At 47.5% G+C, this 16,797-nt stretch overlaps 1 protein-coding gene across 1 annotated transcript in view; it reads right to left on the bottom strand.

Annotated features, from left to right (window-relative positions):
* LOC309566985 (cytoplasmic polyadenylation element-binding protein 1-B-like) overlaps positions 1-16,797 on the bottom strand; it is a gene marked incomplete at both ends in the record, with an annotated part of 53,461 nt that overhangs the window by 16,563 nt on the left and 20,101 nt on the right. The window contains 5 exons of the mRNA XM_082272305.1: positions 942-1,078; positions 2,347-2,436; positions 3,682-3,792; positions 13,337-13,583; positions 14,940-15,157. Of these exons, the coding sequence (XP_082128431.1) occupies positions 942-1,078; positions 2,347-2,436; positions 3,682-3,792; positions 13,337-13,583; positions 14,940-15,157 (803 nt within the window). The remainder of the gene's footprint in view (positions 1-941; positions 1,079-2,346; positions 2,437-3,681; positions 3,793-13,336; positions 13,584-14,939; positions 15,158-16,797) is intronic.

Below are 16,797 nucleotides of genomic sequence, written 5' to 3'. Positions count from 1 at the left end.
TGCAGTGTCACTTTAAGAATACTGCAGAAAATGGCCCACACCGCTGCACCAGCGGTACTACAAGTCCCAGCACACTAAACTGCAATATAGCAGAGTGGGAGAGTGATCTACAGGGACCCCAATCTACACCACCGATCTGCGGCATCGGCACCCCCCCCCCCCCCCGAGGGCCCCCATCGCCTGCTACAGCCCCTGCACCATACACGACTAAGGTAGGGACCCCCTATGAAATAGTGGGGAGGATGGCCTGAGGGGGGAGCCTTGGATGGTCAATGTTCCCTAGGGACCCCTCATACAAGGAGGGGACACGGGAGGTAACACAAGGGTTTGACCGTCTCAGGGAGGGACCAACGTCCACCCCGAAACCGCAAGAGATATGGGGGGGACACTACTTCACCGGGGGTGGGGGTGCAGACGGGCAAGGGGTACGTTGCGACTCAAGACAAACAAACCAGGTCGTTTGCGTCGTCCCGGCGAGGTGTTTCATTTGCGGGCCAGCCCCCGTCCAGTGGGGCTATGTCGTGGCGAGGCCTAGCGCGGAGCTGCGACCTGCACCTGTGTTCTCTCAGGAACATAACTAGCTAAAAAAATAAAATTTAGACACAAGGTTCCCTTTTTACATAAAAAAACATGCTAGGACCAAAATCCCAGCAGAGAACTAGGTCCTTACTCCTGAACTAGGCAGAAAAAAACTGAATGCCTACAGCAGAGTGAGTGGGTATATACCCCCAGGGACTGCCCCATAGGCGTGGTAAAGACTTTTCCTGCCTAGTGTCCTACTCCTGTAGGGGGCAGCATAACCCAATGGTTAAGAAGAATATGGTGATGTCAATGAACGATAGAGAAAAATAATTTTTAAGCCTCAAAAATTCATCATATGTTGCCCACAAGGCACAGTTTTCATGGTATTTTTGCCACACTGAACTGTGAGAAGCTGTTACCTTCTTGCTGCGCATTCGGCGGCTTGACATTCTGTAGTAGTGTTCACACGGCTCATTCCGTCTATCTGACTTTTGGGTGCAGGCTTGAAGTAGTGCTCGGACCGACTTCTCCAACTCAAAAACCAGATAAACATAGCCTGAAATATTAAGAAATACAAACCTATGAGAGCACATCATCTACAGCTTTTGTGTGGCCCTTAGGGCCCCAATAGACAGTAGTGTATGTGTTTATTCAATCAATGACTGTCTTCTGAAACATTTCTCCTCTCTATGGATGTTTCTTAAGCATGTCTCAAGTCTATGGATGTCTTCTAAAACATGTCCTCAGTCTATAGATGTCTTCTAATGCATGTCCCCAATCAATGAATGTCTTCTAAAGTATGCCCCTAGTTTATGGATGTGTTCTGAAACATGTCCCCATTCTATTACCCTGTCTAAGGATAACTTCTAAAGCATGTCCCCAGTCTATAGATGTCCTCCTAAACATGTCTCCAGTCTATGGATGTCTTCCAATGCATGTCCCTGGCCTATGGATGTCTTCTAATGCATGTTCCCAGTCTATGGATGTCCTCTCTTATGACTTTTTTTTTTGCACACCTGGACCAAACTCTGGATTTTCTGCTATTTTGGTAAGAGGGCCAGGAATATATAGGAGATATTAATTGAAAGATCTGTACAGTGGTACCAATGAAGGGATGTCTATTTAAAGACAGTGGAAGAGCGGATTTTTGGATCCATGGTAGAAATCTAAAGGATAAAGGAGATGAAGCATTTTTCGATTGCTATCCAATCTTTGTTTTGGGCATGGCAGTGCCACTCTTTAATCCTTGTGATATGAGTGGCATAATATTATCTTTAAAGTCCGGTAGACCCATTCCTCCTGCTTCTTTTGAGCCTGTATTTATATTAAAGTTTATTCTTGTTTTTTTCTGAGCCCAAACCAATTGACTCTGTACATGTTGTAAATGTCTAAAGAAGGTGGATGGGATTTTGATTGGGAGGGCATGCATTCCAATATAGAAGTCTAGGGAGGATGACCATTTTAATTATTGTGGCTCTTCCAAACCATGAGAAACCTCCTAACTGCCATTTTTTGAGGTCTGCAGTAATGTTTTTTAAAAGTGAAGAGAAGTTTTTATAAAATTCCTAAGGATTTCAATGCCTTTTTTACCATTTAAAGGAACAAGATTGTTGGGCTAGTTTCAAAGTGTTGTCATGTACCCATTCTATGGATGTTCCCAGTCACGCTATTACATAGCTACAGGACATAGCTGGGTAATATTGATAGCCTTTTGGTAATCCCATCACCTTGCCCCCGAAGTTCCAGGGGTGGCTTGTTGTGCAGCATCACAAAGTGCTCAAATAAAGTCATCTACCACTCTAGCATTACCTTTAGGCATATTACCTGTAGGAGGAGAACGTGGATGATTTTCCTGCTTACCAGGCCAGTCAACAGTCAGAGCACCAAACACACGGAATGCTTTTATCAGGGATGCTGCAAAAGCAAGAAAGGCAAGGTATGATAAACAATATACGAAATTAAAGGACAGTCTTCTACCCAGGCTTCAAAGAAGGGTTAACATCTCAGGAAATACTTTTTTTCAATGCTAAGCAAAAAAGGCAACCACTCCAATTTATAACTAGCGGGACCCTGGAGCTTTCATGACAGCAGGACCCAGGAGCTTTCCTGACAGCGGGACCCCGGAGCTTTCCTGACAGCGGGACACTGGAGCTTTCCTGACAGCAGGACCCCAGGGCTTGCCTGACAGCAGGACCCTGGAGCTTTCCTGACAGCGGGACCCCGGAGCTTTACTGACAGCAGGACCGAGGAGCTTTCCTGACAGCGGGACCCCGGAGCTTGCCTGACAGCAGGACCCCGGAGTTTTCCTGACAGCGGGACCCCGGAGCTTTCCTGACAGCAGGACCCAGATTTCCTGACAGTGGGACCCCGAAGCTTGCCTGACAGCGGGACCCCGGAGCCTGCTTGACAGCGGGACCCTGGAGCTTTCCTGACAGCGGGACCCCGGAGTTTGCCTGACAGTGGGACTCCGGAGCTTGCCTGACAGCGGGACTCTGGAGCTTGTCTGACATTGGGATTCCGGAGCTTGCCTGACAGTGGGACCTCTGAGCTTTCCTGACATCGGGACCCAAGAACTTTCCTGACAGCGGGACCTCAGAGTTTGCCTGACAGCGGGACCCCACCCCTCCCTGCATTGACCTGGGATCCACCCACTGCTCTTTCCTGCTCTGCATCCTTGGATCCCTTCTGACAGCAGGGTGAAGCGGCTACCTAGGCTGCCCTACGGTGGCGCCGGCCCAGTGTGGCTCAGGGTTACCGTTTTTGATACTGAAAATTAACCCTGAGCCACACTCAAAATTTACCGCCAGGGTGGTTAAATACCACTCAAAAAAAAAAGCTCTATTTGTGTGAAAATAAAATGATAAAAATGTTATATGGGTGCAGTGTTTGCATGACTGCAAAGCTGAAAATCGGCCTGGGCAGGAAGGGGGTGAAAGTGCCCAGTAAGTGATTAACCTTCATCAGCCTGTGCCTCTGTGCTTGTGATAGCATCAGCTTCCTGATTCCCTGTTGGCTTGCCTGACCTGGATCCCCCTTGTTGCAAACCATTGCCTCCGACCCCGACTACTCTTTGGATTGCCATCTGACCTTGGACTGCTTCTTTGTTACCTGCCCTGACCTTGTAACTGTTTTCAGATTGTTTTCATCTGGTCTACTCACACTCTGTGATATCCCAGGGAAGGCCACCAAGAAACACCTTGCAGGAATACACCTGATTCTTGCTGCGAGGAGGCAGCTGACCGCTCCATGTGCACGTTGCTTCATGTAAAGCTATTAATGAAAAAAATGAGATATGGCAATATTACCTCCTGCTTTACACTTCTGTAGGACATTTATATGGCAACATTCAATATCAAGCTCTTGACTTTCACATACACATATCTACCTGGATTAACAGTAAATTTCATCAGAACAGGAACATGGCAAGAGTGCTGACCATCCTATATTTACACTCAGCGGCCACTTTATTAGGTTCACCTTGCTAGTAGCGGGTTTGACCCCCTTTTGCCTTCATTCTTCATGGCATAGATACAACAAGGTTACCATGTACCTGAAGGGAGACTGAAATGACAAGGTCGGCCTCTCTTGTATCTCTTACCCAGGACCATGGGTGTCCACAGAACTTTTTTCAGGGGGGGGGGGGGGGGGACATCATTTTAAGGTCACCCATGCTCTGCCCCTTTACAACAGTGTCATGAAGGGGAGGGGCTTAGTCATTATACTTATTTTGAGTATTTATTTTTAAAGCGCAATCAGCAGCATTTATTTTTAAAGCATTTGTTAACCTTAACCACTTGCCGACCGCCCACAGTATATTTACTGCGGCAGTCAGCCTCTCCTGGGCAAACCGACGTAGTACTACGTCGCTCGCCCAGGAGCCTGCAGGGGGCGAGCGCGCGCCACCGGAGGCGCACTCCCGACCCCGCTCGTTCACGGCCGTCCCCGCGCGCGTGACCGCCGGCTCAGATGTCCGCCGGCCACTCGCAGGGAGAAAGGCTACGTCGGTTTGCCCAGGAGAGGCTGACTGCCGCAGTAAATATACTGTGGGCGGTCGGCAAGTGGTTAAGTTTAACAAATGCTTTAAAAATAAATGCTGCTGTTTGCTCTTTAAAAATAAATACTCAAAATAAGTATAATGACTAAGCCCCTCCCCTTCATGACACTGTTGATAAGGGGCAGAGCATGGGTGACCTTAAAATTATGTAAACACGGCCGTCTGTCATTCTCCCTGGTGTAACTGCAGAGACTATACGGTCCTGCTATGTAGGATCGTATGTCTCTGTGGTTACATCACAAGCCACGCCCCCTGACAGTTAGAAACACGCCCCTAGGGATACATTTAACCCACTGATCACCAATAAAGTTAACCCCTTCCCTGCCAGTGTCATTTCTACAGTAACAGTGCATATGTATAGCACTGATTACTGTAGTAATGTCACTGGTACCCCCAAAAGTGTCAAAAATGTTAGTCAGTTACTAGTTAAAAAAAAAAAAACAATAAAAAATTACATAAATCTTTCCCTTAGTTAGTAAACGCAATAACTTTTGCGCAAACCAATCAAAATACGCTTATTGCGATTTTTTTTTTTACCAAAAATATGTAGCAGAAAACAAATTGGTCTAACATGTAAAAAAATGTCGATTTTTACATTTTTTTGGGGGAGGAATTTCATATTAAAAATGTGAAAAATATTGTTTTTTTTTCAAAATTGTCGCTCTTTTTTTGTTTATAGCGCAAAAAATAAAAATCGCACAGGTGATCAAATACCACCAAAAGAAAGCTCTGTTTGTGTGGAAAAAAGGACGTCAATTTCATTTGGGTACAGCATCGCACGACCGCGCAATTGTCCGTTAAAGTCACACAGTGCCGAATCACAAAATAGGCCCTGGTCTTTGAGCAGCCAAATCCTCCATGGCTTAAGTGGTTAAAAAAAAATTGATCCTGTTCCCTTAAAGCATGTTATACAGCACAGTGCTTGTGCTGTGTAATTTGGCCCCTTCTATCACCTAAAATACCTGGCTGATCCTGCCTGGCTATGTCCTCCCCTCTGTTAACTGACCACGGTATATCATGGCTGCTGAGCCCTGACACTGTGGTCAGTCTACGTGCCTCCATCATCCACAGCTCTCCTGTCCTCCCTCCTCTCTCTCTCTCCCTGCCTGTCTGCTCCTGTGTCAGTGCCCCCCCCTCCCCTCCTGCTGATGTAGTTTCATTTAGAAGTTTCATATCCTGTCTACAGTCTGTTTAATAATTCTGTGTGCCGGTGTCTGTGTTTTATAAAAATAAGCCTGTCAGGATCTGTGTCATTACATGGGTCACCTGCTGGTGGCACTGTTGTTCCTGGAACTGAGGGGCGCAGTTCCAGGGCCCACCAGCGGGTGTCTCCCAGCAGCTGGACTGTTCTTTTAATTAAGCTGCACCTGAGGAGGACTGCTGAGGGAATATAAGCCCGCCCTTCACTGAGGCTCAGTGCTTCAGTATTTTCTCTGCTAGCCGTGTCCCTGTCTGATCCTGAAACCTGTATCCTGAAACCTGTATCCTGAAACCTGTATCCTGAAACCTGTATCCTGAAACCTGTATCCTGAATGCTGTATTCTGATCCTGTTCCCTGTACCCTGCTTCCTGTACCTGGCTCCCTGCTTTCCTTGTCTCCTGTCCCTGTCCTGTCCTGCTATTGTTTGCTCCATCCTTTTGTATATAGTTTGTTAGGTTCTATTGGGGTTTTGTACTGTTATCATTTATATTTTGTTTACTTGTTTATGGTCATTGGTGTTGGTATTGGAGTGTGTCATTTTGCTTAATAAACTTATTTACATCTTTATCCATCTGGGTCCTGATTCCTTGGTGCAGCCAACTGATCTGATCACCCTTGCTGGATGCCTGCATGTGGTATCCCTGACAGAATACTGAAGCCACTAACGATCAGATCGGTTGCACCTGGGAATTAGGAATTTTCTGGTTGTTGCAAGATGCAGTCAGAGGAGGTCTTTTATTTTTCTTTGCTTGTAACAGAAGACAGGGAATATTGTCGCCAAATTTTGAAAACTTACACTAGCGAGCAGTTGTTGGAATGCATCCGTCTGGCCCACTCGTTTGTTGACCAAGGCAGAGTTTTGTTCAAAGAGATTCAGCCACTTATTCAGCTCTGTGCAGAGTTGGCTTTATCTAATACCCCTAAGGGTGGTGATGATTATTCTCCTCCTTTTAGTGTCTCTCAGGTGGTATCTCTTGTGTGGCTCTTGGAAGATGATAAACCCTATTTTATTGAACATTATTCAGTGTATTCTCCAGAGGCCCTGTTGGATTGCATGACTGCTGTATATTCTCTAATCAGACAAGGGGGTTGTAAATTGAGTTTTGTTCAGGCCTTACTGCAAACCTGGTCAGATCTTTCCAATTTAGCATCAGCTAACTCACACCAATCCACTTCTGCCTCTGGACACCAGTTTTCTCAAAGTTTCTCCTCTCCGTTACCCGTAGCAACCACAGCGGCAGTTAGGTATGGTTTGCTTTCCACTGCTTGTTCATATCCTGGCTTAACGAGTTGCACTTTTCCTGCATTTAACCCTGTGAAAACTTCCTCTACTACCCTGTTGCCCATAGCAACCTCTCAGAAATTCTCCTCTGTAACTGTCTCTCCTTTTCCACCTCCACCATCTCCCAATACTGCCATTTCACTTCCATCTACTTCACAATCTATTCATAGCCCTGCAACCACTAGCAAGATTCCTGTATCTAAACCTAAAAAGAAAAGGAGATTTTTCCCAACACATACAATTATACCTGTTACCCAGCCTGCTGATCCAGTGCCTGCTGTTCTGATGCCTGCTGTTCTGGTGTCCGCTGATCCAGTGCCTCCTACTGAGCCTGCTGATCCAGTGCCCACTGATCCGGTGCCTTCTACTGAGCCTGCTGATCCAGTGCCCGCTGTTCTGATGCCTGTTGTTCCAGTGCCCACTGATCGGGTGCCTCCTACTGAGCCTGCTGATCCAGTGCCTGCTGATCCAGTGCCCGCTGATCTGGTGCCTCCTACTGAGCCTGTTGATCCAGTGCCCACTGATCTGGTGCCTCCTACTGAGCCTGCTGATCCAGTGCCCATTGTTCTGATGCCTGTTGTTCCAGTGCCCGCTGATCCAGTGCCCACTGATCCGGTGCCTCCTACTGAGCCTGCTGATCCAGTGCCCACTGTTCTGATGCCCGCTGATCCAGTGCCCACTGATCCAGTGCCTCCTACTGAGCCTGCTGATCCAGTGCCTGCTGATCCAGGGCCCACTGATCTGGTGCCTCCTACTGAGCCTGCTGATCCAGTGCCCACTGTTCTGATGCCTGTTGTTCCAGTGCCCACTGATCCGGTGCCTCCTACTGAGCCTGCTGATTCAGTGCCCGCTGTTCTGATGCCTGTTGTTCCAGTGCCCGCTGATCCAGTGCCCACTGATCCAGTGCCTCCTACTGAGCCTGCTGTTCTGATGCCTGCTGATCCAGTGCCCGCTGATCTGGTGCCTCCTACTGAGCCTTTTGATCCAGTGCCCACTGATCCGGTGCCTCCTACTGATCCTGCTGATCCAGTGCCCGTTGTCCTGATGCCTGTTGTTCCAGTGCCCGCTGATCCAGTGCCCACTGATCCGGTGCCTCCTACTGAGCCTGCTGATCCAGTGCCCACTGTTCTGATGCCTGCTGTTCCGGTGCCCGCTGATCCAGTGCCTCCTACTGAGCCTGCTGATCCAGTGCCCACTGATCCGGTGCCTTCTACTGAGCCTGCTGATCCAGTGCCCGCTGTTCTGATGCCTGTTGTTCCAATGCCCACTGATCGGGTGCCTCCTACTGAGCCTGCTGATCCAGTGCCTGCTGTTACAGTGCCCGCTGATCTGGTGCCTCCTACTAAGCCTGCTGATCCAGTGCCCACTGATCTGGTGCCTCCTACTGAGCCTGCTGATCCAGTGCCTGCTGTTCTGATGCCTGCTGTTCCCGTGCCCGCTGATCTGGTGCCTCCTACTGAGCCTGCTGGTCCAGTGCCCGCTGTTCTGGTGCCCGCAGATCCGGTGTCTCTTACTCAGCCCGCTAATCCAGTGCCAGCTGATCCCGTGCCCGCTGTTCTGGTGACCACTACCCAGTCTGCTGACCCAGTGCTTGCTGTTCCAGTGCCCGCTGACCCAGTGCCTGCTGTTCCGGTGCCTGCTGATCCGGTGTCTCTTACTCAGCCCGCTAATCCAGTGCCAGCTGATCCCGTGCCCGCTGTTCTGGTGACCACTACCGTGCCTGCTGACCCAGTGCTTGCTGTTCCAGTGCCCGCTGTTCCGGTGACCACTACCGTGCCTGCTGACCCAGTGCTTGCTGTTCCAGTGCCCGCTGACCCAGTGCTTGCTGATCCAGTGCCCGCTGAGCCACGGTCTGCCGCCCTGTTTGATGTGCCACTGTCTGTTGCCCAGCCTGGTGTGCCACTGCCGGACATCCTGCATGCCGCTGGCGCTCCCCTGCTTTATGTCCAGCTTGCCTTCAGTCCCAGTGTTGGGACGTGTGTTGCAATGAGGGCAGGTGTATCCCTAATGTTACGCCTCTTCAGGAACTTGACCTGTGGGGTGCCAAGACGGCTTCCAGACCCTGGTGGTGGGGCGCATGATCAATTGCTGGACTCTGGTGGCACGCCTTCCGGCAAGTTAAAGGACTTTGGCCTAGAGAGTGCTAGAAGACCCGCAGACATGGAGGGGAGACCTTTTTGGACTTTTGGGGTAGAAGCACAATGGAGCGTCCGGAGGCCGCTCCTTAAAGGGGGGGAACTGTCAGGATCTGTGTCATTACATGGGTCACCTGCTGGTGGCACTGTTGTTCCTGGAACTGAGGGGCGCAGTTCCAGGGCCCACCAGCGGGTGTCTCCCAGCAGCTGGACTGTTCTTTTAATTAAGCTGCACCTGAGGAGGACTGCTGAGGGAATATAAGCCCGCCCTTCACTGAGGCTCAGTGCTTCAGTATTTTCTCTGCTAGCCGTGTCCCTGTCTGATCCTGAAACCTGTATCCTGAAACCTGTATCCTGAAACCTGTATCCTGAAACCTGTATCCTGAAACCTGTATCCTGAATGCTGTATTCTGATCCTGTTCCCTGTACCCTGCTTCCTGTACCTGGCTCCCTGCTTTCCTTGTCTCCTGTCCCTGTCCTGTCCTGCTATTGTTTGCTCCATCCTTTTGTATATAGTTTGTTAGGTTCTATTGGGGTTTTGTACTGTTATCATTTATATTTTGTTTACTTGTTTATGGTCATTGGTGTTGGTATTGGAGTGTGTCATTTTGCTTAATAAACTTATTTACATCTTTATCCATCTGGGTCCTGATTCCTTGGTGCAGCCAACTGATCTGATCACCCTTGCTGGATGCCTGCATGTGGTATCCCTGACAAAGCCATTCTTTACAAGTTTTCATAGCGCCACTCGCCGCTCACGTGACCCACCGCCTCTCTTTCTCCCCCCCTCCCCTTCCCCTCCGACTGACATCAGTGAGAAAACCTCTGCCCCGCCCGCTGCAGGCAGCTGTCAGTTGGGGAGAGGAGAGAGCTGACAGGTCACGTGAGCGATGCTCGGCCCTCAGAAAACTGGTAAAGAACGGCTTATTTTTTTAAAAAAACATACACACAGGATTATTAAACAGACCAGACAGGATGGTATAAAATGGCTTAACAACCACTTGAAAAGGGAAGATGAGATTCCAGGGGGGGGGGGGGTATTTTCCCCCCTTGCCCCTACCTGCGGGAACTCTTAAGGCGTCAGCATACCAAGACAGTTTGGGGTTGAGATACTTGACTGGCCTGCTGTTTTGCCTTTAGTTTTACTTTAAGGCATCAGCATACCAAGACATTTTGGACAATTTCATGCTCCTAACTTTGTGGGAAGAGTTTGGGGACGGCCCCTTTCTGTTCCAACATGACTGCACACCAGTGCTCAAAGCAAGGTCCATAAAGACATGGATGAGTGAGTTTGGGGTGGAGGAACTTGACTGGCCTGCCGAGTCCTGACCTCAACCCAATAGAACACATTTGGGATGAATTTGAGCGAAGACTGTGAGCCAGGCCTTCTCGCCAACATCAGTGCCTGACCTTACAAATGCTCTTCTGGAAGAATGGTCAAACATTCCCATAGACACTCCTAAACCTTGTGGACAGCCTTCCCAGAAGAGTTGAAGCTGTTATAGCTGCAAAGGGTGGGCCAACTCAATATTGAACCCTACGGACCAAGACTGGGGTGCCAATGCCATTTAAGTTCATGTGAGTGTGGCAGGCGTCCCAATACTTTTGGTAATATAGTGTATCTACGGCAAGGGTTTTAGGTTCAGTCCTTTAGGACTCTTCCAATGGGAAGATGTACTTTTGGTTTGAAGGAAGGTGTGAAGAATGTTCCTTACATTTGTAGTCATTAGTAAGAATCCCCCTTACAGATAGCTAAAAAGATCAATGGTGTCAGTGGCTACTTTTCTGAAAGGCTAAAATTTCTCCTTGCTCAAGGAACCCCTAGAAACCACTAGAGCTGGGATCCTCAAACTACGGCCCTCCAGCTGTTGTGGAACTACACATCCCACAATGCATTGTAAAACTCTGACATTCTCAGACATGACTAGGCATGATGGGAATTGTAGTTCCTGAACAACTGGAGGGCCATAGTTTGAAGACCCCTTCTCTAGAGGAACCTTAGGGTTGCATGGAAACCATGGTTGAGAAAGGGTAAACCCACCAGACACTAACTTTCTAGAGCTGGGGTCCCCAACCCCATGGTCTAGCCAGGCCGCACAGTAGAAAGTAAGTGGCGACCGCAGTCTGGTCAGTACTATTATGGTCAGCAGTCGCCGCTCACCTTCTACTGTGTGACTGTGCCACTTAGCTATATTGTAAAGGGACACTGTAATGTAAAGGGGGGCTGTGATGTAAAGGGGGGCTGTGATGTAAAGGGGCACTGTAATGTTAAGGGGGGCTGTGATGTAACAGGGAGCTGTAATGTAAGGGGGGCTGTGATGTAAAGGGGGGCTGTGATGTAATGGGGAGCTGTAATGTAAGGGGGCTGTGATGTAAAGGGGAGCTGTAATGTAAGGGGGGCTGTGATGTAAAGGGGCAATGTAATGTAAAGGGGGGCTGTGATGTAAAGGGGCGCTGTGATGTAAAGGGGGGCTGTAATGTAAAGGGGCACTGTAATGTAAACGGGGGCTGTGATGTAAAGGGGGGCTGTGATGTAAAGGGGGGCTGTGATGTAAAGGGGCACTGTAATGTTAAGGGGGGCTGTGATGTAACAGGGAGCTGTAATGTAAGGGGGGCTGTAATGTAAAGGGGCGCTGTGATGTAAAGGGGCACTGTAATGTTAAGGGGGGCTGTGATGTAATGGGGAGCTGTAATGTAAGGGGGGCTGTGATGTAAAGGGGCAATGTAATGTAAAGGGGGGCTGTGATGTAAAGGGGCGCTGTGATGTAAAGGGGGGCTGTAATGTAAAGGGGCACTGTAATGTAAACGGGGGCTGTGATGTAAAGGGGCGCTGTGATGTAAAGGGGGGCTGTAATGTAAAGGGGGGATGTAATGTTAAGGGGGGATGTAATGTTAAGGGGGGCTGTGATGTAATGGGGAGCTGTAATGTAAAGGGGGGCTGTAATGTAAAGGGGGGCTGTAATGTAAAGGGGCACTGTAATGTTAAGGGGGGCTGTGATGTAATGGGGAGCTGTAATGTAAGGGGGGCTGTGATGTAAAGGGGGGCTGTGATGTAATGGGGAGCTGTAATGTAAGGAGGCTGTGATGTAAAGGGGGGCTGTAATGTAAAGGGGCGCTGTGATGTAAAGGGGCACTGTAATGTTAAGGGGGGCTGTGATGTAATGGGGAGCTGTAATGTAAGGGGGGCTGTGATGTAAAGGGGCAATGTAATGTAAAGGGGGGCTGTGATGTAAAGGGGCGCTGTGATGTAAAGGGGGGCTGTAATGTAAAGGGGCACTGTAATGTAAAGGGGGGCTGTGATGTAAAGGGGCGCTGTGATGTAAAGGGGGGCTGTAATGTAAAGGGGGATGTAATGTAAGGGGGGCTGTGATGTAAAGGGGGGCTGTGATGTAAAGGGGGGCTGTAATGTAAGGGGGGCTGTGATGTAAAGGGGGGCTGTAATGTAAAGGGGGGCTGTGATGTAAAGGGGGGCTGTAATGTAAGGGGGGCTGTGATGTAAAGGGGGGCTGTAATGTAAAGGGGGGCTGTGATGTAAAGAGGAACTGCTTGAATGCTGGGTTCACAAATATGCAAATTGGACGCATTTTTAATCACATCCAGTTTACATAACATGTGAATGTGACCGTCTTTAAATAGAGTCAGTTTACAGATGTGCGTGGCGGCCATGATGTGGTTTTGAAAAGGGTCCTGTGTGTTTTTGGGTCCGGTTCAGGGAAAAATTGGCACCTGAACCAAAGAACAGAAAAACACCGGACTCTGGACTGCAAACCGCAGCCACATATACACTATATTGCCAAAAGTTTTGGGACGCCTGCCTTTACACACACACATGAACTTTGATGGCATCCCAGTCTTAGTCCGTAGGGTTCAATATTGAGTTGGCTCCACCCTTTACTGCTATAACAGCTTGAACTCTTCAGGTAAGGCTGTCCACAAGGTTTAGGAGTGTGGCTATGGGGAAGTTTGACCATTTTTCCATAAGCACATTTGTGGGGTCAGGCACTGATGTTGGACGAGAGGGCCTGGCTCGCAGTCTCCGCTTTAATTCATCCCAAAGGTGTTCTATCGGGTTGAGGTCAGTCAAGTTCCTCCACCCCGAAATAGCTCATCCATGTCTTGAACAATAACCACAGATATCTTACCTGCAGCTTGTTTATGCATCCGAGCTTCCCTTTCAATACTATATGGGTCGTCTGCTGATTCTAAATGGTCCCGAGATGACCAGACAGAAGGACCCGGCCATCTCTTGGACATCCCCAAGAGGAAAGCTGCTGATAAAGAAGCGTTGTCTGGATCCCGCCTTGAGCCGAAGCCCAACTTCAAATGGTCCTGAGGTACACCACCTCTCGGAGATTGGAATGGTAGAGGGGGAGAAATCTGCAGACCTGACTGGAGTAAACCACAAACATGACAAATTAGTGAATTTGATAAATCAGATTGTAAGGTAACTGTAAACTAACCACTTCCCGCAAACCGACGTACCTGTATGTCTGCTCGGAGAGCCGGCGGTCGGCTTTCAGAAGATAACAGGCAATGCGGCTCAGCAGCCGCTCTGCCGTTATCCTAGCGAGCGGGAGGGGATATCCAGGGATGCCCCCATCCCACCACCTTCCGTGGATCTGCCCGGGTCTTCCGTCCCACCGGGAGACCCGAGCAACCAGCTGGCACTCCTGGTTGGTGTCCCAAACAAAGCCAGATTCGGCTTTGATCGGGTCTCCGATATAGTAACCCGGAAGCGACGTCACAACGTCACTTCCGGTTTACTCGGCTGCTACAGGCGCCGATTTTAAAAAAACGTTGGTATTCAAAAATGCTGATTTCAGCATTTTGAATACATTGACGTGCAGTGGAGGGGTTTGGGGTCTTTTAGACCCCCGATCCCTCCATAAAGAGTACCTGTCACTGCCTATTACTGTCACAAGGGATGTTTACATTGCTTGTGACAGCAATAAAAGTGATCAGATTTTTTTTTTTCTCAAAAAAAAATAAATAAAAAAAAAAAAAATAAATAGGAAATTTTTTTTTTTAAAACTGCCCGTCACCGTCAGCTTACGCACGAAAGAAAAAGCATACGAAAGTCGCACCGGCAAATGAAAACGGTGTTCAAATCACACGTGAGGTATCGCTGCGATCATCAGAGCGAGAGCAATAATTCTAGAAAAAGACCTTCTCTGTAACTCTAAACTGGTAACCGTTAAAAAATTTTAAACATCACCTACGGAGATTTTTTTGCCGTTCAACGAGTGTGCGCAATTTTAAATCGTAGCATGTTAGATATCTATTTACTCGGCGTGACATAATCTTTCACAATATACAAAAAAATCGGGCTAACTTTATTTATTTATTTTTTAAGTGCAGTGAAATTTCTTTTTTCCCAAAAAATTGCGTTTGAAAGACCGCTGCGCAAATACTGCGTGACGAAAAATATTGCAACGACCGCCATTTTATTCTCCAGAGTCTTTGCCAAAAAAAATAGATATAATGTTTGTGGGTTCTAAGTCATTTTCTAGCAAAAAATACTGATTTCAATTTTAAACATGTGTCAGAAATAGGCTTAGTCCTTAAGTGGTTAATACAGATTATTGAAAAAACGAATACATTGTAATACTTCCAAATCCTGCTTCTGGAAATGCAATTCTTTTCATTCAGTAGAAGACAGGCAACCATAATGCACAAAGGCCAGAGCAAAGCCAATGTAGAAAAAAAAGCTCATTATCAGGAAAAGGAAAGTTGCTATTAACTTACAATCAAGTCAGAAAGGCGATCTGAGCCAGAGCTGAATCCACTTGTATCAGAACTTGAGGGGCTACTAGATGGGGATTCTAAAAACAAACGGTTGTCTAATCTGGAGCCATTCACCAGGAGGGCCGGGTATTTCTCTACCAAGTCTGGGCAAATGGGATCCAGGGGCCAGGAGCCAAGAGGTGGTGGATTTCCTGGAGGGTTTTTGAGTAGGTTGAAAACTAGGGAAAAAAAGTAAAAAGAAAAATGTGTTTAGCCTTCAAGGTAATGTTATATAACAGGACCATGCATGGCCAAATAAGACAAACAAGACAACCATGTTTTGGGCTGCATGGTAAAATAAACTGGGAAACACCATTAGAAAGATTACTAACAGGGGGAAGGAGGTCCTGATTCCTCCATATAGATCTTTATATCACTAGATGGGTCACCAGCAGGAGGAAGGAGGTCCTGATTCCTCCATATAGATCTTTCTATTACTAGAGGGATCACCAGCAGGAGGAAGGAGGTTCTGATTCCTCTGTATAGATCTTTATATCACTAGAGGAATCACAAGCAGGAGGAAGGAGGTCCTGATCTCCTATATAGACCTTTAGTTATCACTAGAGGGGTCACCAGCAGAAGGAAGGAGGTCCTGATTCCTCTATATAGATCTTTATGTCACCAGAGGGTTCACCAGCAGGAGGAAGGAGGTCCTGATTCCTCTATATAGATCTTTATGTCACCAGAGGGTTCACCAGCAGAAGGAAGGAGGTTCTGATTCCTCTATATAGATTTTTCTATTACTAGAGGGGTCACCAGCAGGAGGAAGGAGGTTCTGATTCCTCTATATAAATCTCTATATCACTAGATGGGTCACCAGCAGGAGGAAGGAGGTCCTGATCCCTCTATATAGATCTTTATATCACTAGAGGGGTCACCAGCAGGAGGAAGGAGGTCCTGATTCCTCTATATAATTCTTTATATCACTAGAGGAGTCACCAGCAGACGAAAGGAGGTCCCGATTCCTCTATATAGATCTTTAAAGCACTAGATGGGTCACCAGCAGGAGGAAGGAGGTCCCGATTCCTCTATATAGATCTTTATATCATTAGATTGGCCCGTGGGACTTTGAATGAGGTAAGTGCTAGTGGCTGGAAATAAAATGCTGAGGTAGGTACGTAATAGAATAAACTTTTATTGTGATATATAAAAACATTGTAGAAGTGATGAATAGTATCATACACTAGTTTGCATATTGAAGTAGCCCACTGGCTAAAGTATGAACAATATACAGCGTAAATAACGATATATCACATATGGGTATACATCTTGTAATACAGCTTGGTTTCAAAGGTAACCTTAATAAAAAAATATCTGAAAAAGGTTCAGTCTTACGTCGTTTTTATATTTTATACCTATTCCACACCTTTGGAGCATTTATATTCCACACTTTTGGAGCTTTTTGGTGCTTAGTTCACTCCAACTCCTATTCTCATTCCATCTCCTTTCCTTATTTCACCTTGGTCTTTGTCACCCTTATTATTTTCCCACCAGCTCTGCCTATAACTTCACATTACTCCGCTATCTTTATATATGATAACACTACTTTATACTCTCACCACATCATTCTCATTTATGGCAGACTTTTTGAAGGTGCATCCCTTTATTCTCACCACTGGTCACCTACTTGCCATGGGCCCCCCCTTTTTCGGCTTGCGTCCAGTTGGGACCCTTCAGCTCCTGGGTCAGACGTATGCTACCACTGCCACACAGAAGTGTATTTCACCATCCTAGTTTCATCGACCTGTGAGTATTCAACGCTCCTTTGAGTCCCTACCATTCTACTTAACCTTTTTCAGATATTTTTTTATCCCATTAT

This window comes from Pelophylax lessonae (assembly GCF_965119305.1).
Source record: "Pelophylax lessonae genome assembly, chromosome: 11".
NCBI lineage: Eukaryota > Metazoa > Chordata > Amphibia > Anura > Ranidae > Pelophylax > Pelophylax lessonae.
The sequence above is the reverse complement of the archived record's forward strand: the minus strand, read 5'-3'. Positions and strand labels throughout refer to the sequence as shown.